A 24,738-nucleotide genomic window follows, 5' to 3' on the forward strand; every position below is an offset into this window, starting at 1 on the left:
GCTGGTGAGAGAAGTGGTGGAGGCCTTCCCAGGAGCTGCTATAACTCCAGTGAACAGCAGGTGGAAGTGTTTCCCTGCCCATGGATCCAGTGTCTCCAGGGCCCACAGCCCCAGCTTGTCCTTCCCCCCAGGCCATGGCAAAAGCAAGACTTTACCTCCTCTTCCTCTCCTTTGTCTTCCCCTCTCATCTGCCTCTCCCCTTCTTCCTCCTCCTCTCTCTCCTTGCTCCCCATCATCTCCTTCTCGTGCCCCCTTCTTCCTTCTCCCCACTCCCCTCTTATATCAGCCATGTGGGAAGGCTGTGTCCTGAGACCAGGAGGATGCCAGGACTGTTGCCCTTAGCAACCCAAGGCAGGCAGGGCCTTTCACAGGGACAGGATGAGGGACACTTCAAAGGAGTCTGACGTTCTCCCCCAGGGCAACTGGCAGGAGCCAAGGATCCTGGCCTGGAATTTGTAGAGATCCCTCCCTGTGTGACTGAGGGGGTGGGGGGAGGAGGAGAGAGGGAGGAAGAGGAGGGTGAGGAGGAAGAGGAGGAGACTGCCCACTATGCCCTAAGGGCCACCCCCAGGGTTGGGAAGGTTTTCCAATGTGGCCAAGGAGAGACACTAGGAGCCTGGGACCCACAGCCTCTAACCCCAGGCTGCAGTCACAGTCCAGCTGCTTTGCACGAGCTGCCTGACCTTCCATTCTCCCTCTTTCTTTGGTCTTCCTCCTTCCTCCTCAGACAGACATCCAGGAGTTATCTAGTCCCCCGTGGGTGCCAGGGTCTGGGCCCTGCTGTGGGGGGAGGCTCCATTCCTGCCTTCAGGCGGCTCCTAGTCAAACTCCAGGGACAAAGAATAGCTTGAAAAGCATCAGGGCCGGTGTCAGAGCTATAGAGAGGGGTGGGCAAATACCTTGGTCAGAAGAGGGAGTGAGTGGGTGAGGTGAGGCCAGCCAGGAAGGCTTCCTGGAGGAGATGGTCTCTGAGGCCCACCTGAAGCCATCTGTGGCATTTGGCCAGGGGGTGAGGGAGGCCAGCACATTCCAGCCTCTCCCCCCTCCTGCTTGGGTCCCTAATTCAGTGCATCTGGGTTCATTTTGGCTGGTATGCAGTATGTGTCTCCACCTAGGCCAGCTGTTTTGCCAGGTGTCCCCATCATGAGCAGACTGACAGAAGCTCTGGGCCAGCCAGGGGCCCTCAGGGCCTGATGATGAGCCATCCAGCCTCTTGGCCTTCAGAGCCAGACTCTGGGCAGAGTGAGTCTGGGCCCCACTGGCCCCTGGCTGGTTCTTGCCATTGCAGTCACAGAGCCTGCGTCCGAGCAGGGTCCTCAACCAGCTGCCCGGGCACTTTAAACATGCTAAGAGCCTTAGGACAATTGGGTAGGGGCCTGCCCTTTCCCTGTGGGCGGGCCCATCAAAGGTCTAGGGGGGGCACAGCGAATGGAACCAGGCCCCTGTTCCCCAGGTACTCACAGACTTGGGGGAGAGGCAGCATCTAAAGGTGTATGCCCAGGACTCCAGGCAGCTGTGAGGGCCAATCTCTGGGCTGCTCCCAGTGAGGAGTCTGGCCAGAAATTGGAGGGCCCTGGCCTGGCTCCTTTCTGCTCTCTGCTTCCTCTTGATGTGGCTGGATAGGTGACAAGCATCTGGGGCTGTCACTGCAGTTGACCACAAGCCTGGTCCTACAAGCTCCTGAGAAATGCCGGGAGACCCACAGACCCACTGACCTCCCACCTCCGGACAATTGCAGGGTGTAGTAGCACCCTGGTGGCATAGACGGGCCGGGCCTTACTGCAGATGCCTCTGAGCTCCCGAGAATGCCTCTGATGGTGTCTCTGGGCAGCTTTCTCCCCTCCCAGGACACATTTGTTTGAGCCCCAGAGCTGGGCCTTCGCCCACCTTCCCATGAGGCTTTGGGGACAGTCCCTCCAGGAAGCCCGAGGCATAGGAGGTCTTAAACTTTTGGTCTCAGGACCCCTTTACAGTCTTAGAAACGAGTGAAGATCCCTCCAGCCTCCCTGAGAGCTTTTCTTTCTAGGGGGTGCTGGTGAATGTTTAACAACTGCTCTCCAAAAAGTGTGTGTACAACGCTTTTAAATTTAATGCACATAGTGAACATTTTCTCCTTTTCTTTCTTAAATCTGTTATCATTCAGTCCTGTCTGACTCTTTGTGACCTCATTTGGGGTTTTCTTTTTCTTTTTTTTTTTTTAGTGAGGCAATTGGGGTTAAGTGACTTGCTCAGGGTCACACAGCTAGTAAGTGCTAAGTGTCTGAGGCCGGATTTGAACTCAGGGCTGGTGCTCTATCCATCCACTGCCTGACCTGGCTGCCCCATTTGGGGTTTTCTTGGCAAAGATACTGGAGTGGTTTGCCATTTCCTTCTCAGCTCATTTGACAGATGGAATAGAGGTAGACAGGGTGATGTGCTTAGTGTCACACAGCTAATAAGTGTCTGAAGCTGGATTTGAACTCAGGCCTTCCCGACTCCAGGCCTCTAGCTCTGTCCTCTGAAGAGCTACCTACCTAGCTGTCCCTTCTTAAGTCCAGAAAAGTAGCCAAACAATCAGGGAAGCCCTGTTGGGAAGCATAGGCTGATTTCCTGGGTGTTAAAGCTCACACGGCAAATTTAACAACTGGCTCTCTAGCCACTGTGAGCTGTCTCCAGCAGATTCTCCCTCCCCTACCCCCAGCCAGCATTAAGTCTGGCTTGTGGTGCCTGCCCAGGAATCAGGTGCTCTGACTATGGGTTTCAACAGGTGCTCCATACTGCTAAACCTGCTTGGGGGAATCTCCTTCATCTTATATAAGGGCTGCTAGGTGGTGCACTGGATAGAACACTGTCCCTGAAGTTGGAAGGACCTGAGTTCAAATCTCACCTCAGACACTTACTGTGATCCTGGGCAAGTCACTTAACCCTAATTGCCTTAAATATCACAGGCCATCTCCATTGGTTCTTGTCACTGGACCCAGATGGCTCTGGAGGAGAGTGAGGTGGGTAACCTTGCACAACCCTCCCTTGCTTAAATCCAGTTCAGTCAAGTCATAATACCACCCCAATGTCACAGACCTGTTCGAGTATGAAAGACAAGCAACAACAGCTTGGGGAAATGCTATCTGTGAAGGCCACGGCTCCCCAGGTGCAGGATTGGGCCCCATCATTCTCCAGTTGGGAAGAGACTTGAGGAAGCTGGCGAGCTTGAGGTTGGGAGGACCTTCACTTCCTGATGCTGGTTATCATTTGATTTCAACAAGATGAACTGTCAGGTCAAGGGGGCCCCAGGCAGCTTCTCCCAGGGTGTCCCTCATCTCTTCCCCTTCCTGGGAGGCCAGGAAGCCTCTGTTCTGGCCCTGGCTCAGCCAGGCACTTTCTTCCCTCTGTTAAGGCAGTGGGGCCTGGGAATAGAATGACTCAAGAAAGAGGCCTGGCCACTTTATTCCAGAAGGCAGGCTAGAAATGGGAGCAACTGTTTGTGCCCTTCACCTCCCCTTTAGGGGCTAAGGGGACCTTCCTTAAGCCTCTCCCCAGGCCCCAATTCGTGAATCTCGCTTGCAGGTCTGACTGTGTCGCCACTCCCCCCATTCAATCCCGTGTTTCCCCATAACCTCCAGACTGTTGATTGTCCAAAGCCCTCCATGCTGGGGCCCCTTCCTGCCTTTCTAGTTACCCCACCCTCACCCCATGTACTCTGTGATCCAGTAACAAAGGCCTCCTCACTATTTCTGGAGGGAGACCCCCATCTCCTCACTCTGGCATTTTCCCTGCCTGTCCCCTGTGCCTGGGATACTCACTCCTCAGCTTTCTTCAAGTCCCAGCTAAAATCCTACCTCAGTCTCCCTTCACTTTCACTTCCTCCCTTCTACTGATTTTCTTCAATTTCTCCATCTATACCTTGTCAGTATTGTTTGGATGTCTCCCTCAGACTGACTGACTGACCTTGGCCCCTGGGGGGGCACTGAGCTCTGTTAGTGTGTGTGTGTGTGGGGGGGGGGGTTCCAGTCACACCTGGCCTGGGACCAGTTGGCCCCCGGCAATTACTTTTCGACTCCTTTGGTCTCCCCACTTCTGCCTGAAGCAGAACTCAGACAATTGAACACTGAGGATGCTTGGAAACCAGTGAAGCCCATCTCAGGGAGGAAGGGCCCAGAGGTAAGAATGAGTATTAGTGCATTTGGGGATGGACACCAGACTGGGAGCAGGGGAATCTACCCAGCCTCTCCTGGTGCCCCAAAGGCATTCCTGCTTGCTGGGCTGACTTGCCCTCAGGACCCTGCCTGGGCTGGACCCTGGGCCTGGGTCAGGCTGCAGGCTGGACTGGCTCTGTCATGAATGAGGGCCCACAAAAAAAAAAAAATAAAATAAAATAAGGGGGCGGCTAGGTGGTGCAGTGGATAAAGCACCGGCCCTGGATTCAGGAATACCTGAGTTCAAATCCGGCCTCAGACACTTGACACTTACTAGCTGTGTGACCCTGGGCAAGTCACTTAACCCCCATTGCCCTGCAAAAAAATAAAATAAAAATAAAAATGAATGAGGGCCCACACAAGTACTCGGGGTCAGGGTTTACTAACTGGACCCTAAGTCTAATCCCCGCCCCTCCCCCCAGCTGCAGAGCAGGGCGAACCAGGCATTTAGACCTGTATTCCACTCTTGTCCAGGCTCCTTCAAAACGATTGCTGCTCTTGTCACTGGAGCTGCGGCTTGTGAGCACTGGGGAGAAATCCTTGTGTTGGCCCGCGCAGCCCGACTGCTGCAGGCTCACAGCGGGGCAGAATCCTTGGAAACAGATTAGTCCGACCGTGCCTGTCTCGCCCCACTCTCACTTTTACACACGGCGAAACTGAGGCACAGAGCAAGATTGCCTAGGCACTACCTAGCAGATCTCACTTGGAACCCAGGCACCTTACCTGCCCAGTGGCTGCTGCTTTGAAAACCTAGCCCTTGAAAGAAAGCCCTGCTCCCGGCGGGTAACCTGGGGTTCTACAGAGCAGGGAGGGGTGAGAGATGGGTGAGTTTAGCATGCACAGCTGCAGCAGGCCCAGCAAAGGGAAGTCTGGACGCTGGCGATCAGGTAGGGAGGCCCCGGCCCTCACAGTCTTTGGCAGAGGCCACACATTCCTGGGGATCACTGGGCCACCCGCCCGAAGGTGGCCGCCTTGCCTGTGCCCTGGGGGCACTGGGGGAACAGTCACGAGGAAGTCCAGCGCCCCTGGAGGTAGGAATTTGGGAGTCTGGGCCGGTCCGGGAGACCCACATCAACCTTGGCCCCTGGGGGGTAGAGGGTTTTCTGCGTGTGTGTGTGTGTGTGTGTGTGTGTGTGTGTGTGTGTGTGTGTGTGTGTGAGGGGGTGTTTCCTGTAGCAACTGGCCTAGGACCAATTCCGACTACGGTCTCCCCACTTCTGCGCGAAGCAGAACTCAGACGGCAGGAAAAGGAGGACGCTTGGAGATCAATGTGGAGGGAAGAGGCCTAACCCCCCGAGCACAGAGGCGGAAGAGGGGCAGAGCGGTTCCACTCTGGGCTGCCCGGATGAGGAGAAGGCGGCGCCCACTCCCTCCAAGCAATTCTCTTACATTCGATGTTTGCGTGGACGTGGCTCCTTTCCGTAGCCCAGCCCCCACCCTGCGGGGAGGAGGAGGAGGGAGCGCGGTACCGGGGCGGGAAGTTCGTCTTTGCCCCTCCCGTTCCCGGCCCGGGACTGCGCCGGGAGCTGAGGCAGGGCGCTCGACCGGGAAGAAGGCTCCGACGGCTCCCAGGCCATTCCCTCCGCAGTCCTGCTGCCCAGCGGGAGATCTAGCCGGGCAGGCCCGAGGCACAGAGGCTGACCTGGCCGCAGGACGTGCCTGCGCCCCGCCCCCTAACACACCCCCATGCACCCACACAGCCTCCAGGTCGCAGCCTGCGTCTGGGAAGGGACTGCAGCGGCCAGCTGGCTCCGTTATCAGCTCCGGGAGAATCGGAGCGCGTCGAGGCCTTCCTGCTGCTCTCGGGCCATGGACCCCGCCGCTCTTCCCGCCGCACCCTGCGGCAGAATCCGGTTCCCGAATTGCTTTGCCACTTCACGCGCGGGCCTGCCCTTCAGAGGGAGGGCGGATGGCAGGGCTCTCGCGGGGGGGGGGGGGGGAATTTAATCCACCTCCAGTACTACTCTTACAGGTGAGAAATCGGGGGCCGGACCGAGAGGTGACGGTATCTTCCTGTAAAGAAAGAGGGTCGCCGGGCGCCCCAGTTCCAAATCCAGGAGGGCCAGCGCCAGCCCACCATGCTACCTCGCCTTCAGGATTTCTCTTCTCTGACTGCCTCTCACCCTTCTGATTGTCTTGCATCCTTCCATTCTCTTTCCTCGCCCCGATCTCTTCTCAGTGTCTCGGCCTGCCCTCTCTGTTTCTGTCTCTGTCCCTGTTTGTCTCACCCCGGTTCTCCCCACCACCCCCCGCCCCCCCAGCTCCACCTCCTCACTCAGTCCCTTCCTCTTTGCCGGACGTCGTCGGTCCGGGGCAGGATTTCTCCTCCGAATCCTAGGCTGCGGCCGAACCCGGGCTATGCCCCAGCCTTCGGGGCAACACTGCTAGCGCCGCAGACTCGTGCGTAAAAGTGCTCCGGGTATCTGATCTAGTAGAGGAGGCGAGAAGCGCGGAGGCGGGCGGGGCACTCCCGAAACCTTAGCTCACAGAGGGGAGGGGAGGAGCTGGACCCGGCCAAGGCATGGGGGTAGGAGTGTGGAGGCGGGGGTGGCTTTGCCTGGCCCGGGCCGAGCCAGGCTCCGGGCAGAGAGTGCCGGGGGAGAGGAAGAAGCCGCGGCTGCGATCGTGGCGCTGACTGGCGGAGGATGCAGTGGCTGAGGATTCTGTGACTGAGGAGTGAGTAGCCGGAACAGAGTTTGGGCAAAGGGGGGTTGGGGGGCTGGGGCTGCTGGTGGGGTGGGGGCTGCTGCGCTCGCCGAGCTTCAGGCAGGGGGCGCTGTTCCGGAGAGGCGGGGAGGGGGGTGGGGTGGGGGGGGCGGGGGGCAGCGGTCGCTCCGCAAACTTCCCCGATTATTAAACGCTATGTTCAAAAGGCGACGGGGGAGTTCCCGGAGCCACCAAACCCCTCCGCCACCGCGCGCGCACCGACTGACTGACGGGGCCGGGCCAGGCCGAGCGCAGCGGAGGAAGAGAGGGGCGTGAGGAGGGAGAGGGGCCGAGAGGGGAGCGCTGAGGCCACCCGAGCGCAGCTCACCCCGAGCGGGCGGAGAGGGGAGCGGAGCGCCGAGCGCAGCCGAGAGCAGCGGCAGCTGTCGGAGCAGCGCGCAGCCAACGGAGGAGCAGCCGCCGATGGACCTGGGCACCGCCGCGGCGCTCTGCCTGTGGCTCCTGAGCGCCTGCCGCCCCCGGGACGGGCTCGAGGCGGCCGCCGTGCTGAGGGCCCAGGGGGCCGACCAGGGCGGGGACCCGGGCGGCGGCGGCGGCGGCGGCGGCGGCGCTAGACGGAGCCCGACAGGGGCGACGAGCGCGGCTGCCAACCGCGTCTCGCCGTCGGCAGTGGAGTCGGTGGCCAGAGCGCCCAGGCTCAGCGCGGGCTGGACGGCGGGGAACGGCTCCTCTCCCTCGGTGGTGCCGCACCAATTCATGTTGTCCCTTTACCGGAGCCTGACCAGCAGGGCGCTCGCTCCTGGAGGGGCGCCCGCTCCTGCCGCCGCCGCCCCCTCCTCCGCGGGCAGCAACCGACGGGCTCTCGCTGACACTGTCACCGGCTTCGCTGACCAGGCGCCCCCAGGTACCTTCGCAAGGCTGGTGGCCGCCACCCCCTCCCTGTGCCTCTCAGTCCCAGGGTCTGCTCCGTCCTGCCAGTCTGGGGGGGCTCTGCGTGTGTCTCTAGGTGTGTGCGCGCGCGTGTGTCCGGGCTCGGCCCCCGTAAACTTTGCAATCGGCATCGCCCAGGAGCCTCAAGGTCTCCTTTGAGCCAGCAGCGTGCTGCTCAGATACGCCGGGAGGAGGGTGTGGGTGAGCGTGTCCGTGGGCGGCTGGGCCCAGAGTCCGGTTTCCCTGGGCTCAGGTTAAGAAGGAGGTATCCTCCGAAGCGAGGAGGCCCGGGCTACTCTGCATGGATGGGTTAGTGGGGGCCCTTTGGGCGCCGTTCCGTTTGGGGGCGTGTGTGTGTTTTGGAGTGGGGAGATGGGGAGCAGAGAGAACTTCCCCCAGCTCTAGCCCCTGATGGGGCTGCTGTGCTTCGGAGCTTCTCCCGGAGCACTTCTGTCCCATCTTGGAGTATGCCCATCTGTCTGGTGCCAGGAAGCGGGAGGTAGCATATGCCGAGTGCACTCGATGTGTCTGTGTAGTGTCAGCTTTTCCCGGGAGTCTTTTTTTTCGGGGGGGGGGGCAGGTTTGAAGCCTTTTCGTATCGGGGAGACTTCTCAGGGAACTTCTGGACCCTGGGTCTGAGCCCGCAGTGGGAGAGCAGCTGGGGTTGGGTCGCGTTGCACAGGCTCCCTGGGCAAGGAAGGGATCCCCCGAGTGGATAGGCCCCGAGTCCGTGACCCAAGGCTCTCGTGGTCCGGACGCCAGGAGGGCCAAGTGGGGCTGGGGTCAGGCCAGGGGTCACCGCCCGACTCTAGCGAGGCACCTTTCCTCTGGACTGCTGAGCTAAGGCCTCGTACTTCCGTTCTAGACCCGCCCAGTCCTTTTGCACGTCCCTTCTCTCTCGACCCAGGCCCGACCACTGATCTGTCGGACCTGGAGGGATTCTGGCCTCATCGCTCTCTCTAAGACCCAGGCCTGATGCCTGCCTTCCTTCTCCGTCCCATCCCTGCGCTGCCCTCCCGGGTCCCAAAGCCGGAGTCCCTTTGGGGCGAGGCTGGGTCTCCCTGGTGAGGAGGGGGAGAGAGGCGGGGTGCGTCTCATCTGGACTCTATTAATCTCTATTGAAGTCATTAAGGCAGACAGATAGGAGACATGTAACTAATTTCAGGCAGAAACTCCGGTAAACTTGGGTCTTAATTCCCTCCAGCCTCAGCCCCTGAAGGAGAGCTGCCTGGGACCGACTTGGCCCGGTTGGAGCATGCTGCAGAGCCACAAACAGGGCCTCGGGGACGGGATCGCATATCCCAAGGTTCTCGCTTCTATCGAAAGCGCGCTCTCACGGGGCTTCTCTGATGCCTCTCGGGCCCCCTTCACAACCCCACCCTGCTGGGCATTGCCCTGCTAGTCGGCTTCTCAGAAGGCGACCTCCCTCCCTTGGCACAGGCGGCCGGAGAGGCCCTGCCCTCTTTAGAGCAGGCTGCTAAGTTATACTGGGCGCCCGGCCATGTGGAGTCGGGGGCAGGGAAGCCGGACCAGGAGCAGCGTCCGTCCGCAAGCTCTCCTGGAGAGGGAGGCGTATTTATCCCCAGCGTCAGCACCGCCCAGGACAAGGAGAAAAGCCTCTGCTTGGGGCATGGGCGTCCTCAGGCAAAGGCACGTGAAGAGAAACTCCGGCTCGGCCTTTCCGTGGGCTCCGCTTTCTGTCTCACTGTCTTCTCTTCTTGGTCCTCGGACCTCGTTCTTCCCGGGGTCCATGTTCCCAGAATAGCAGCTTCCAGGGCCCTTCGTGTTCCAGTGGAAGGAGCGTGGGCCCAGATCGGGCGAGGAGCTTGCCCAAGGTCACCCAGTGAGTCGTGCCAGAGCCTCTGGATTCTCAAGGTCACGTCCCCTCTGCATTGTCTTCTGCCGGAAGAGAGCGGTTCGCTTCTGGCCGGTCTCTCTTCTCACTCCCTCCTTGCTCCCCACTCGCCTCTGGTCTCCCCTTCCTTCTTTGGGTCTTGTTTTGGGAGAAGGGGTGCAGGAAGCAAGGAGGACAGGGAGGGCCCCTGGATGGGCAGTTTCCCCTGTGACCTTTGCGCCCCCAGCGCCAGGTCTCATCACTGGCCTCCGTCTCCGTGCTCCTCTGTCTTCCTCCCCAGCGGCGGCTCAGAAGGAACCTTATCCTGAGCGATGGGCTAGATAGCTCGGGTGGCCGGGCCGGTCCCGAACTCTGAATGCCACCATGCCAGGCAAACTTTCTGCACGATCTCTCTGCCTCTGGGGCAAAATGAAACCATATGACCTCTTCAAAGTGTTCGCCTTCACTGCTGCTTGGAGGAATTCCCCCAGCTTCCCCCCTTCCCCTTACTCCCTCCCCCTTTTTATCTCTTTGGGACTCAAAGAGGGAAAAAACCATACAAAACTCTGAAGTCTCAGCCTCCCGCTCCGACCGAGAGAAACAGTGACTGAGGGGCTGTGGGAGGGGATCTCAGGTTCCCCACGGACGGGCCTACCGGGTGGGGTGGTCACAGGGCTCTGGCTCGGGCCAGAGATAAGGGCAGGGTGCCCGCAGCGGCTCTCTCTCCCTTCGCTTTTATGCCTTGGCTTGGGCCCGGTGCCTGCAGTCCCAGCGTAGGACGCCCCCGACGTCGGGCATTTTGCTGCCCCATTGGGGAGAGCTCTCGCCGAGGCGTTCTTAGGGGATCCTGGCCTCCCCAGGAATGTGGCCTGAGCCTGAGAATGGAGTGGAAGGGATCCCCAATGTCTGAGTCGCCTTATAGGGAACGAGGGCCTTGCGACCGGAGGTGAGCCCGAAGCCCCGGGCTTTTCTGCTGTCTCGTGGCCTAACCTGAGCGCATTTAGGGCGCCCTTGTCTGTGCCCCCTTTCTCCCCAAGTGCGGCGGTTTGCTTAATGAGTGGAGAGGGCCCAGGGAGGATGTGGGGCATTGCTCTTCGACCCTGCAGGCTAGCGGGACTTGCTCCCGCTGCCCGAAACTGCCTGGGCTCCAGAGGCGTTTTTATCTAACTGAAGCTGGAGAGAAGCAGTTTACACTTTCACTTTTTGTCCTGATGCATCGGAGATGCAGGCAACCGAGGTAGCGGCCAAGAGGGGGTCTCTCTCAGTTTCCCTAGCTGGCAAATGAGGGGGTGGGGTTTTTCCACCCTGAGAGGAATTTGATGGGGGGGGGAGAACCACGTGACCTTCTCAACCTCTCTCTCTCTCTCTCTCTCTCTCTCTCTCTCTCTCTCTCCCTCTCTTTCTCCATCTCCCTTGCAGACGATGCTTCCGCAGAGACAGGCCAGCGTTTCCTTTTCGACGTGTCCAGCTTGGCCGACGCTGACGAGGTCGTGGCAGCAGAGCTGCGGGTCCTGCGCCGAGCGCCTGCCCCCCAGGGAGATCAGGTGGCCAAACAGGAGGAGGCGGCCCTGGGGACGTTCGGGGAGACCCTGGCAGCCCAGCCCTTCGCCCTGCTCCTGCTTTCTACGTGCCCGGGCGCGGACCGTGGGCCTCGGTTGCTGACCTCGAGACCCGCCAGCCCTTTGGCCTCAGCGCGCTGGGAAGTTTTTGACGTGTCGGACGCTGTGAGGCAGCACCACCCTGAGCAGCCCCTTTGCCTTGTGCTGCGCGCCGTGGGCGGCTCCTCCAGGAGCCCATTGGCCCTCAGGCTGCTGGGCTTGGGGCTACCCGGGAGCCCGAGGCCGCCGCCCAATGAGAGGGCACTCCTTGTTGTTTTCTCGCGCGCCCACAGGAAAGAGACCCTTTTCCAGGAGCTGGGGGCTAAGGGCCGGGCCCGGGGGAAGGTGGGAGCCGCGGCCACCGCGGGACGAAGGAAGCGGCGGACTCCGGGGGCTGGGTCCGGGGTCGGGGTCCGGGCGGCGGGAGGAGCTGGGAGCCCTGGAGGGGGCAGCGGGAACCCGGGCCCGGGGCGGGCCCCAGGGCGCAAGGGCCGAAGCCGGTGCAGCCGCAAACCTCTGCATGTGGATTTCAAGGAGCTGGGTTGGGACGACTGGATCATCGCTCCCCTGGACTACGAGGCGTATCACTGTGAGGGAGTGTGCGACTTTCCGCTGCGCTCGCACCTGGAGCCCACCAATCATGCCATCGTCCAAACGCTCGTGAACTCCATGGCGCCCGAGGCCGCGCCGCCCAGCTGCTGCGTGCCTGCCAAGCTCAGCCCCATCAGCATCCTGTACATAGACGCGGGCAACAACGTGGTCTACAAACAGTACGAGGACATGGTGGTGGAGGCGTGCGGCTGCAGGTAGCGCCCCGGAGCCCGGAGCCCAGCCAGCTCTCCGGGTCCTGCGGGCAAGGCAGGCAGGCCCACGGTCTAGGGCCCTGGACCTCGGGACAGTGGAAAAGAGGGGAGCCGGACGAGTCGGGCCCGCGGGCTTTGTCTCCCTGGAGCCCAGCGGCCTGAAGCCTCCAGCCCCCAGCCCCTGAAGGGACGCCCCGCACACACACACACACACACACACACACACACACACACACGCGCGCGCGCGCGCGCGGCTCGCTCCCTGTCTGCCTGCCTGCCAGCCTTCAGACCCCCACGGGTACAGTGTCTGCATGCTACTGAATCTCACTTGCTTTTTTTTTTAAGGGAAGGGACTGCCAGGGGCGGGGGAGGGAGGGGAGTTGCGATTGGACAAAGCGCGTCCTGTCTAGCGGAGTCTGGGGGAGATGCTCGCTGATCCTAGTGCCCTCGGGCTGCAGCGAGCTTCAGGCGGTGCTCTGCCCGGCGGCGGCCCGCGAATGCCAATTCGAATGTGGGCAGAAGTGTGCGGAGGGCCGAGGGGGCGCAGAGGTTCTCCCCTCGGGGCTGACTGAGCACTCATCTCGGCCACCACGGGTTTTACAGGTGAGCAGGGTGGGGTCTCGCCTAAAGTCGCTCAGCTAGGTAGTGCTAGGCCCCGATCCTACGCCGCCCTGCCTTCCGGTGAGTTTTCACGTTTGGAAGTAAATACATCTCCAGGGCTTCCTTTCTTTGTTTTGAGGGCACTTCCCCCAAACCAGAATCCCTTTTAGAGGCTCACAGAGTATTGGCTGTTCCCGCTTTCTCCAGAACTTGGGGAACTCCGGACAGTTTAAACAGGGCCTTTCTTTCCATTTCCCTTGTCCTCTCAGGACAGGCAGGAAACGGCTTTTGAACAGCCTAAAGCTGTAACTGATTCGGAGGCCAGGAGATGCCAGCCGGGTAGACCTTGGAGTTGGAATGGTTGGATTATTGGTGGGGGGGGTAGAGAGGGGGTGAGATATGGGGACTAGGCGGGAGAACGCGGAGGAAAGGGGTCCGTGGGGCTCAGAGGGCTCAGTTCTGCTGGCCCTGGGGAGAAAGTGGGAGGATGGCGGGGCGTCCCTGTCCGGGCATCAGCCCCGCGATCGTGGCTACTGCTGGGCCCGACTGAAGAAAAGACAGACGGGGGAAGGGGTGACCAAGTCTGCAGCGCCTCTGAGCTGTGTGTGATGCAGCAGGGGAGGCTCGACAGGGCTGGCTGCCGGACGCTAACTGCTCTTCTCCACTCCCAGTTTCCTTCATCTCCCTCCCGAGCTTCGGCTGCCTTGACATCCCGCAGTCCCGAGGGACTCGGGGTCGGGGTCGGTGCAGCTCCGAGGATGAGGTGAAAGGGAAGGAGACCCCTGCACTCGGGGAGCAGGGCTTACAGAGAGCCAGCCAGAGTTCCCCTTCTGTGGCTGGTCTCCAGACCTTCGTCCTTAACGTGCCTCTGCTTTTTCCTCCGTACTCGGCTCCCTCATTCCTCCAGCCCGCGCCCTGCCTCTTTAAGGGGTCTGAGCTTTAGTTGGTGTAGCGTGGAAGGAGAGATATAAAGGTACAAGCAGCTGAAATCCAATCGGAAATTGGAAAGGAAGGAAGGAGCAGGGAGGGAAGCGCTAACCCCCTTCCTTTAAATGAATTGGAAACTTCGGGTCGCCGACTCCTCTGGTGTGTGCCGAGACAGCAGTGCGGACGTGCGATTGACTGTTTCTGAGGCCCGCAGACTGGAGCCCTCGGCGCCCGAGGGAGGGAGCGGCTGGAGCAGCCGGGACTCCCGGAGGAGCTGGGCGTTGAGCGGCACGGACCTCGGGCTTGGATTTGGGCTCTGCGAAGCCCCTTGATATCGTAGGATAATTTAGTCAGGACCTGATGACGAATCCCATTTGATGTGAGCATCACATCCCCAGGCATTAAAATGCCAACAGGTCTAAGCTGGGTTTTACGAGTTCTGAGGGGGGGTGGTGGTCGGGAGACTCCTAAAAACAAAAGTGAAAATTTCCCCAGGAGTAGAAATGATTAAGTAGCTAAGGAGATATTGGGAAACTTCTTAAGGCCAAGGACATGGGTTTGTTTCCGGGAAAACTCCTGATTTGACGAGCCTTTTTTTTAATGATAGAAGAAACAATCCCTGGGAACTCTGTGGGTGTCTTGAAAGAACGGGAACAGAAAATGTGGAGGTGCCCCTTGCCCCCTCTAAAATTTCTTTCCTCTGGAGGGATGGGAGGAAATCTTTTTAGAGCCAGCCCCGCTGTGCCAGGCGGAGCCAGACACACATGACATCGGACCCTTACCCCCAGCCTGAAAATGCCTTCCTGGCTGTGTTGCTCCGAGGGCCAAAGGGGCTCTTCCTCGGCGCTGGACTTGGCATCTGGGGCCGGGTTGGGCTTAGAGCTTGGGCTGGCCAGAGGCGGGTTCCGGCTCCTCTGGTTGTTCATCTTCCTGTCCAACACTAGTCTGGTGTGGAAGCCCCAGCTTGTTTGTCTGGGCAGGCACTCTGCAGCCCAGGGTACAGGGGGGAGGTCAGGCAGAAGTGACAGGAAAGCCCTGGGGGGCCCGACACTTTCCTCTCTCTGGCAGAGGGGGGAGCCTGAGGCTCAGGGAGCAGCCTTCATTGCTCACACGGGCCTGGGCAAAGGTGCTGGCTCACAGGCCGGATGTGGGAAGACCTGGGCACCGAGCCCCAGCACAGGCAGGGGGAAAGGGGAGGGGCGGCAGGCCCCTCCAAAGGGCCCCTTTGCTCCTCCATTGAAATGAAGCATGCCTGTCTTCTCTGGGGATGTTCTGGAGCTATCTGGGGGGTCTTGAGCTTTCAGGAAGTTCTCTAGGGCTTCTGCCAAAGCTCTGTGGAGCATCCCCAGCCCAGCAGGAGCCAGCACTCAGTGGCCTAGCTGAGGCAGGGACCCTTGTCCATCACCTGCCATTCCCTCTCCCACCACCACTGCCCAGTTCGCATCAGCAGCAGCCCGATCAGGGCTATCTGGCTTGAGGGCTGCAGACCACAGCACCAGGCATCCAGCCGAGCCTGGCCTGGACCCCACCTCAGCCACGCCTGTCTGACCTGGCCCCTCACAAGGCAATGGACCCTGGTCAGCTCTGCCTGGCCTGGGTCCTGACTCAGCCGTGGGTCCTGGAGGCTGACCCTGGGGGAGAGTGTCAATGCAGTACTGATTTCCTGCCACCCTGGCCCCGGGGACACGGTTTTGCTCCAATTAAACTTGCTAAATTGCTTTGAATATTTATTTTTGTCTGGACCTGTGATTTCTGTGGTGTGGGCCCTCCCATACCAAGGCCCTTCTCCAACTGCTTGGCCACATACACCCAGTGTCACAGAAGTGACTCTCCCAGGGTCACGAAGCTAGGATGGGCAGGAGCTGGGGTCCTCTGAGCTCTGAGTCTGCTTTAAGCCCATATACAATGCTCGAAATGGGGGGGGGGAGGTAAAGGTGATGTTGCTTTAATCACTTGAATTCTCTTATTTGGGACAAAGGCCCCGAGATCATCAAATCACAGAGCAGGAGGAGACCTCAGAGGTCATCCAACCTCCCCCCACTTTGGGAGGACTTGCCCAGGGTCCCTCAGGGGGCAGAACCTGTATTTCAGCTCAGACTCTGGATTCCAGCCCTTGTTCTCAAAGTGTCCTCTCTCCTCAGAGGTGTCTTGTTTTTTTTGTTTTGTTTTTTTTGGTGAGGCAATTGGGGTTAAGTGCCCAGGGTCACACAGTCAGTAAGTGTTAAGTGTCTGAGGCCAGATTTGAACTCAGGTACTCCTGACTCCAGGGCCGGTGCTCTATCCACTGCGCCATCTAGCTGCCCCAGAGGTGTCTTGTTTTGAATTCCTCGTTCCATCCCTGCATCTTTGAGTTCTGAATTTTTGCAAGGTATCTACTGCTCAATGAAAGTTTTCACCATTTATTCTGTTTTGTTTTTTGTTTTTTGTTTTTTGTTTTTTGCAGGGCAATGAGGGTTAAGTGACTTGCCTAGGGTCACACAGCTAGTAAATGTCAAGTGTCTGTGGCCGGGTTTGAACTCAGGTACTCCTGAATCCAGGGCCAGTGCTTTATCCACTGCACCACCTAGCTGCCCTTCACCATTTATTCTAAACAGTTGTTTCTGATCTTTTAAAATCCTTTCCAAGAGTTCTAATTTCCACCCTTATTTTGTCTTTCTTATTTAATGTTTTGAGTGAACAAAACTCCATTTTCGTGCCCTCCCACCTCTGGGAGGGAAAAGGGAAAGAAAACCCTTGTAAAACATATGCCAAATCAAGCAATACACATTCCCATAGTAGCAGTGCCCAAAATACATGTTCTCTGCAATCTGAGTCTATCACCTTTCTTGTTGGAAGGTAAGCAGCCTATATCGTCATTGGTCCTCTGGAATCAGGGTTGGTCCTTGAATTGATCAGAGTGCTTTGGTTGTTGAGTTGTCTTTACAACGTTGTCACTCTTTAAATTGTTCTCTGGGTTCTGCCCACTTCCCTCTGCATCAGTCCATACAAATCTTTCCAGGTTTCTCTAAAGCCACCGTCTTCATCATTTCTAACGGAACAACGTTGTTCAGTCATGTCTGACTCCTGGTGATTCTATTTGGGGTTTTCTCGGCAGAGATGCTGGAGAGCTTTGCCATTTCCTTCTCCAGCCCATTTTACAGATGAGGAAACCGAGGCAGAGAGTAGTTAAGTGACTTTCCCAGGGTCACACAGGTAGCAAGTGACTGAGGCCAGATTGGAACTCATGAAGAGAAGTTTTTCTGACTGCAGGCTGGGTACTCTATCCACTGTGCCGCCAAGAGATGGGCACTCTCTGAGTTTCCATTTCTTAGCACACAAAGAACTGCTATAAATATTGTTGTACACATGGGTCCTTTTCCTCTTTAATCTCTTTGGGGTATAGATAGGTAGGGCTGGGACAAAGGCTACATACAGTTCAGTGACTTTGGGGACACTGGAAATTCCAGAAATTGATTTCCGGAATGGCTGGACCAATTTCACAGTTCCACCAACAGTGCATGAGTTCGCCTATTTTCTAGGAGTGTCTCTAACGCTTGTCATGATCCTTTTTGGGTCCACTTTGTCGATCTGATGAGTGGGAGACAGAACCTTGGAGTGTTTCCTGTGCATTTCTCTACTGGGTGATTTCCCACCTGATTCCGAATGAATGAACAGAATACTTACTAAGCACCATGGCGGGGGAGGGGTTCACCTCAATTTCTAATTCATAATTTTCATTGTATTTGCAGGGCCAGGTTTTTAAGTAATATTTTTCATTCTTTTTTTCCTGTTTTTTAAGTGCTACATTTCCTCCCCGATTTTTCGGGTTTTGTTATTCTCTAACTTAATCGATTGATTGTATTTCTTGTTATTTCGAGGTGAACAAAAGAACCTTGGCTTAGCTGGGACCTCTTGCTGGGAGCCATTCTCCTCTTTCAGACCCTCCCGGGTGCTGATAGTCACCCACGTGTAAGAATTAGGCCTGACACTGAGCGAAATTGTTCACCCATCTTAGACGCTTGTTAACAATTATTCATATGGTCAACAAGTTTCTACCAAGTGTTTAGCAGGTGCCAGGCACTGTGCTGAGTGTAGGAAAATGAAGAAAGGCAAGAACTGTCCCTGCCTTCAGGGAACATCCATTCTGATACTGGAGGCAGCATACAAGATAGAGAACCTACCTTGGAGATAACCTCAGAGGGAGGGATGGAGGAGGGGTGGAGGAGTCCTAGTCTTGAAGGAAGCTGGGGAGTTCAGGAGGGAGAGGTATGAGAGAGCGTATCCAGGTGTGGGGGACAACCATGCCCTCAGCCAGGAAATGGAGACCAGTCATTGGATGAGGTGCCAACCCTCCTAGGCTTCTCAGTCTACTGGGGCATCGGATTCAGTCCCTCATAGACAGAGGAGGGAACCGAGGCTGAGAGACCAGCCCAAGGGTGCTCAGGCGGGAAGTGTCAAAGGTAGGGTTTGAAGGCCAGGCCTCCAGCCCCAGAGTCAGTACCCCAGCAGCTGCCCCCACAGCCAGAGCTGTTGGACTTCATTTCATTGCTATGGAAAAGAGGAGGAAATGCAGGTTTCTTCTATGTGCCTGGAACAGGTCCAACCTCCCTTCCCTGCTCCATCTTGAAGGCGATAAAAGGATCGAGGAGAAATTGAGTGAGTGCCTTTCAGGAACAGAAATCACAATATGATTGGAGGACAGTCTTAGAACAACAGTCGCTGAGGCTTTTCCAAGGCCCAGGCATGTAGCGTGCCCTCTGGGCTCACTCCCCCAACTTGCTTTCCCTCGGATAGGCTGGGCCCCCCGAGGGCAGCTGGGATGATTCCCACTCAGGGTAACCCTCAGGCACTGGAGAGTTCTAGTACTGCTACAAGCCTCCACCAGCCAGCTTCCCATTGATCACCAGGAGGACTTAATTCACTTAGAAAAGGTATTTGTGAAACAAAAAGCAACTTGGTATAGTGAATGTAGAGAGAGAGAGCTCAGAGCCAGGCAGAGCTGGGTTTAACTCGCACCTCTGCTGCAGACTGGCCCTTACTCACCCCCACCCTCCACCCAGTGCTCTAGGGAAGTCTAAGACTATAGGTTGCAGAGGGGGACGGGCAGAGGGAGTTTGCTCAGCTCAGAGCCCCCACTCTCCCTATTTATGAAGCAGGTAGAGCAAGAACAAAAATCAGATGGATTTGCTCTTGCTGGTTCTAAGATGGGAGAGGGGACTCGTGTGGAGAAAAACAAAACCTTGGGGTGAGCTGGGGGGAGGGGCACTGTGAACACAGACACATTCAAGGGATCACGCTGGCCGGCAGCTGACAAGGGTAGATGTGTTTGTTCGTTTTTGAGAGGGAAGAGGAAGAGAGGGCTTAATAAGTGTTTGTTGAATGAATGACCAGGTAACAATGGAGAGAAGCCCCTGAACTTGGTCTCAGTTTGGCTTCTTCTTTTCTGGGGTACTTCATGGGGCAAGATCTGTAGCCAGTCTTTCATACAACAGAGGCCAGTATTTGTGGGAAAAACAAACAAACAAAAAACCAAAATCATTGCAGACATACTCGAAGGCACCACCATCGACCCCAGGTGCCTTGCCCTCTTGTGGTTAGTTCTGGAAGTATCGGGGCAGCTTCTCAGAGTAGGGCTGGGGGCAGGGGCAGGTAGGGCTTCTATGTGCAGGGAAAGGCTGCCCACTCCTCAACCACATAGATGTTGGGGGCATCTTCATGGGGCCTGGAGATCTGGTGGCCCCTCAAAGCACCCGCAGAGCAGCCTTCCCAGTGACCCCGGTGTCACTGCCGGGGATGTGGTTGAGGTGATCAGCCTTTGGGCCCCTGTGCCTCCTGGGAGCCAAGGGAGTGTGTGGCAGGAGAGTGGGCAGGGAGAGCTGGGGATGGGGGAGCTTTCCTGTGAGAGGATCCGTGGCCTGCTGATGTGCTCCCCCACCCCCACCCCAGGAGCGGGAGGTGGGGCTTCCTGAGTGTTGCCCATATCTGGTTTCAGCGCCCACAGCCAACCAGCTGCCCAGGAAGGAGCCGGCCCTGGCTTCTCTTTCTCGGCCTAAGCCCGGCTTCTGTGAACATTTGGAGATCGTATTAACAACACAGGGGGAAGCAGGAAAAGGGCAGGCGCTGGGACCAAGGACATGCTTTGGGCTGCCTTCTGGTCTCTTGGCTTTGCAGAGAGGGGCCACCTCTGTTCACAGGCTTGTCACCCCAGAGCTAACCGAGGCTCCTGTGCTCTCACTGTGCAGAGGAGCAAAGGGAGGCCTCAGGGCTGGCAGACAGGTATCCGAGGCAGGGTTTAGACCCGGACCTTTGATGTCTAAGGCAGCACCTTCTGCCCCCACTGTCCTCTAGCAGGATGAGAGACAGAGAGAGAGAGAGAGACACACAGAGAGAGAGAGACAGAGAGAGACAGAGAGAGAGAGAGAGAGAGAGAGAGAGAGAGAGACTGGAAGATTCCTCTGGAGGGGCATGGGGCTCATGCCCACTACCCCCAATACTCAGAAAGCACCAGCTGTGTGCAAAGCCCCAGGCTCCACTCTGGGGGGAAGACAAAGTCTAGCTAAGAATCTCTGCCCTTAAGAGGCTTCGAATGTACTTGGGAATGAGACAGAAGCAGGTAATTTATACTCCAAAGATAACAAGAGAACTGGAAGGCCGGTGACATGGATTCCCTTTTTCTTACTGAGCAATCAGGGAAGGCTTTCTGGAAGAGGTGCCATTTGAGCAGGGCCCTCCCCTTGTCTGGGGCAGAGAGGATCCAGGGCCCTGGGAACTCGAAGGGGCATCATGAGTCTGTGAGACCAGCCTTCTTTCTCTTGTCACACTGGATACCAGCTGGTGGGCACGCCTCTCACTTTCCTCCGCTGTCTCACGACTAGCCTCCAGTCCATTGGGTTCTAGGCTGGTTCTTGGGGAGCTCAAAGCTTCTCTAGGCTTTGCAGGCCAGTCTCTACAAAAGGACTTGGAGGGGGCGCAGCTAGGTGGCACAGTGGATAAAACACTGGCCCTGGATTCAGGAGGACCTGAGTTCAAATCCAGCCTCAGACACTTGACACGTACTAGCTGTGTGACCCTGGGCAAGTCACTTAACCCCCATTCCCCCACCAAAAGAAAAAAAAAGGAGTTGCAAAAGGACTTGGGGCCTGATCCTGCTGTCTTGGTGCCTTCCCCATTGCTCCTCCTCCCTGGAATCCCTCGGGCCTTTGGCATTGGGAATCACAAGCATTGAGGCAGTTGTTTGGTGAGGCTGCACGTGGCTGATAACCCAGCTCAGGAGGAACATGGAATACTCACCCTAAAAGACTGACATCCACGGGGAAAACTCCATTCAGTGACAATAGCACAGGAGAGCTATGGACCGTAAGGGGCTCGGTGGTACAAAGCAGAAGTTCTTTTGGGGAGGGATGGTCTTGTTTGTCTTGGAACCTTGAAGACCATCCCTGCGCCAGGACCATTCATTGCAGGTGCTTGAATGAGGTCAGGAGGCGTCTGGGATGGCCCAGGCAGCCTTCTGAGGCTCAGGACCAGGCGTCCAAACCACTTTCCTGGGGCTGAGGAGGAATGTTTCTATTCTTAGACCACCTTCCTGACCCCTCAGTCAGGCACCTCCCACCCCTGCTGAACCCTTCTGGGGGAAGCTTCGAATGGAGTAGCTCTTGGAGGCCCCATTCAGATGATACAGGTGACTCATGCCCAAAGGGGTGAAGCCACAGGGAGACAGCAGAGGGACCACGCCTCCACAGGATGCAGAGGGATGGGCCTCCCACCTTGTCCTGGCTGCGCCAGGGCAATGCCACAGGGGTGAGAGGTGCATGTGCAGCGGGGCAGTCTTGAAACTGCTGGGTGCAAAGTCAGTGCTCGATCTCTACCTGCCAGCCAGTGCCACTGAAAACTGCTCTTGGGTGATATTCTCAGACCCACTCCTTTGGGAAGGCCAGGCCAGGGGTTCAATCCTTCATTTAGAGGCAGCTGGTGCAGCAGTGAATGGAGCATTGGGCCTGGAGTCACAAAGATGTGAGTTCAAATCTAGCCTCAGACACATTTTAGTTGGTTGACTCTAAGTCACTTAACATGTTTGCCTCAGTTTCCTCAATTATGAAATGGGTTTAATAACAGCACCTACTTCCCAGGGTTGTTGTCGGGATCACATGAGATACTCGTAAAGGGCTTAGCACAGTGCCTTGCATACAACAGGCACATAATAAATGCTTGTTTCCTTCCTTCTCCTTGCATCCTGATTTTAGAAGACTGATGCCTATAGACATATGAGGGTTTGCCTTTGGGGCCTGCCCCATGACTACAGAGGTGGGTCAGGCTGCAGGAGGGTCATGAACATTCTCCTTCCCTACTCAATGACTTTAATGTCCTTCCCCCTCTTGCCCTCCTACCAGGGAACATCAAAATGTACATTGAACCGACCCATCCCTCAGTTCACTCATTTCCCCCTTGGTACCTCCTCCACCCAACCTCAGCTACCCACAGAGATGTGGCTGATCCAGCTGTCCTCACCCACTAGGGCTTCCCTGCATGCTCACCACCTCTGAAATACCTTGATTTATAATAATCCTTAAAGTCATCAGAGCTTAGTCCTAAGATTTTTTTTTTTGGGGGGGGCAATGAGGGTTAAGTGACTTACTTGCTCAGGGTCACATAGCTAGTAAGTGTCAAGAGCCTGAGGCTGGATTTGAACTCAAGTCCTCCTGAATCCAGGGCCAGTGCTCTATCTACTGTGCTACCTAGCTGCCCCCAGTACTAAAATCTTAATAAGGTCATAATCCCCATCATTTGTTCTTCCTAATTTTGTTCTTCATCCACACCATGGCATATAGTAGGAGCTTAATAAATATTTATTTTTCCTCACTCCCTCCTTCCTTCCTCCATTCCTTCTTTCTTTCCTGCCTTCCTTCCTTCCCACCTTCCCTCCCTCCCTTCCTCCCTCCCTCCCTTTCTCCTTCTTCCTCTCCTTCCTTCCTTCCTTCCCTCCTTCCTTCCACCCTCCCCCTTCCTCCCTCCCTTCCTTTCTTTCTTCCTTCCTTCCTCCCTCCCTTCCTTTCTTTCTTCCTCCCTTCTTCTTTCTTTCCCTCCTTCCTTCTACTCTCCCTCCCTTCCTTCCTCCCTTCCCTCCTTCCTTCCTCCCTCCCTCCCTTTCTCCTTCTTCTTTCTTTCCCTCCTTCCTTCTACCCTCCCTCCCTTCCTCCCTCCTTTCTTTCTTCTTTCCTTCCTCCCTCCCTTCCTCCCTCCTTTCTTTCTTCCATAGAGCTTACTCAGACACTACCTGAGTCAACCTTAAGCTAAAGCTAAGCCTTTTGGGGCTCCAATCGGTTTCTGGATGACAAATAAGAGATTTCCTGTTTCAGAAAAAAAGAAAAAGTCTGGAGCAGAGCCTCCTCCGGGCCCTGCTTCCACAAAATGCCGTTCTGCCGAGTTGGAAGGAAACACATCCCGTCAGAAGCACACAGATTAGAACCTTCCTGTATACAGAAGCTACATGTAACTGGGGAGGTGGGGGGAGGGAAAGGCAGGGAGGGAGGAGGGGGGCCCGTCCCTGGGACTTCGGCAGAGATGGAAGGAGTTGCTCAGTCTCCTCCTCTCTAAAATGGGCCAGTTGGCCTTGAGGACTTTGGAGGTGCCCCGAGGATTCTCAGTTTGGGGAGGTGACTCCGTGGTCCAAAGTGGCCGTAACCGGACTTGTGTAAGCTGCAGAGCGAAGTCACCGGGGCAGAGGGTTTATGCAGAGGGCCGACAGTAAAGGGCGGGGCGTGCTGGGGACCCAGGTCTCGCACAGCGCCCTGCTCCCCGGCCAGAGAGGCTCCGAGGGGGTGGGTTTCTATACTGTACACCGCGCTCAGCACCCTCCTCCCCCGCCCCTCGCTGTGGGCTCCTTCGTTGTTTCTCTCGGGACTCCTCAGGACCCCCCAGTTCAGTTGCTCGGAGAGTCCGGTACCGTCTTGTTTCTGACTGAAGGGTATTTAACGAGCATTAGCATTCTGACGGTAACTTGCATTTTTAGCAAACGACCAGGAATTCGGAAGAGCCCGGACAGCGCCCCCTGGCACTGCCGGGTGGTCTCGGACATTCGGTCACTCCTGGGAGGGAGGGTCGCCGGCCTGGGAGGTCGAGGCTGCCCACTCCCGAGCCAACGTGCCCAGCCTGCCCAGCCTGCCCCTTGTTGGCAGACGGGGCTCTGGGGAGTCTGAAGCAAGGGCTCATCCTCCTGGCTTTGGGATCCTGTTCCGCTCTCCGCCCGCCCCAACTGACCTACTGCCCCTAGTGCTCAGAGACTTCCTCCAGCCGAGGGGAGGAGGGGCGGCTACCGCACTGCAGCCCCCTTCTTCGGCCCCTCCCCCATACCACCGGACTTAGGTGCGGCCCAGGCACGAATGCAGACTGCTCCGTGGTGGGCCGAGGAGCTTCTTCATGGCAGCACCTAGATACCAGCCTGGACCGCCCCCCCCCACAGCAATCCCCTAGAACAAAGAATGGGTTTAAGAGAACAAAGGGGGGGGGCAGCCAGGTTGCGCAGTGGATAGAGCACCGGCCCTGGAGTCAGGAGGACCCGAGTTCAAATATGGCCTCAGACTCTTGACACTTATTAGCTGTGTGACCCTGGGCAAGTCACTTAATCCTCATTGCCTCGCAACCCCCCCCAAACCCCCCAAAGACAAAACAAAACAACAACAACAAAGTGGGGGGGGGGAGCCAGGTGGCACAATGGATAGAGCACGGGCCCTGGAGTCAGGAGGACCCGAGTTCAAATCCGACCTCAGACACTTGACACTTACTAGCTGTGTGACCCTGGGCAAGTCACTTAACTCTCATTGCCCCGCAAAAAAAACCCCACCCCCCCAAAACAAAACAACAAAGGGAAATAATTCAGTAAAACTGACCCATACACAGACAAATCTGACATATATAATGCATATATATAATGACATGTAACTGCAGTGGGCCCCCCCCCCCATATGTAAAAAATAAACAGGCTTGTGTATTCACTGACCCTTCAACAGTTTGTCCTGATAAATGTATTCAACACTTTACCGAAGACCTGACTTGTATCCTCCCGGAGGACTCTCCTGGGCTAAAGGGACAGGCAGCAGGCCAACACCTATGTGAGCCCAAGAGGACCAGCTCAGGAGGAAGGCACCAGCACTAACTTCCTTCTGTCCTAAAAAAGAACACTTTTGTCTCAGAAAAATCTTAGCGACGTTTTAAGGTTGATGAGCTTAAAACTG

General features: G+C 57.0%; 1 protein-coding gene across 1 annotated transcript; it reads left to right on the top strand.

The window, feature by feature from the left end:
- The first annotated feature begins 7,301 nt into the window (after positions 1-7,301).
- GDF7 (growth differentiation factor 7) lies at positions 7,302-12,011 on the top strand. Its single transcript, XM_043990215.1, has 3 exons — positions 7,302-7,743; positions 11,023-11,147; positions 11,190-12,011. The coding sequence occupies exons 1-3, from the start codon at positions 7,302-7,304 to the stop codon at positions 12,009-12,011; spliced, it is 1,389 nt and encodes a 462-aa protein (XP_043846150.1).
- Positions 12,012-24,738: the final 12,727 nt, after the last annotated feature.

The sequence above is a fragment of the Dromiciops gliroides genome, chromosome 2 (assembly GCF_019393635.1).
Source record: "Dromiciops gliroides isolate mDroGli1 chromosome 2, mDroGli1.pri, whole genome shotgun sequence".
Lineage (NCBI taxonomy): Eukaryota > Metazoa > Chordata > Mammalia > Microbiotheria > Microbiotheriidae > Dromiciops > Dromiciops gliroides.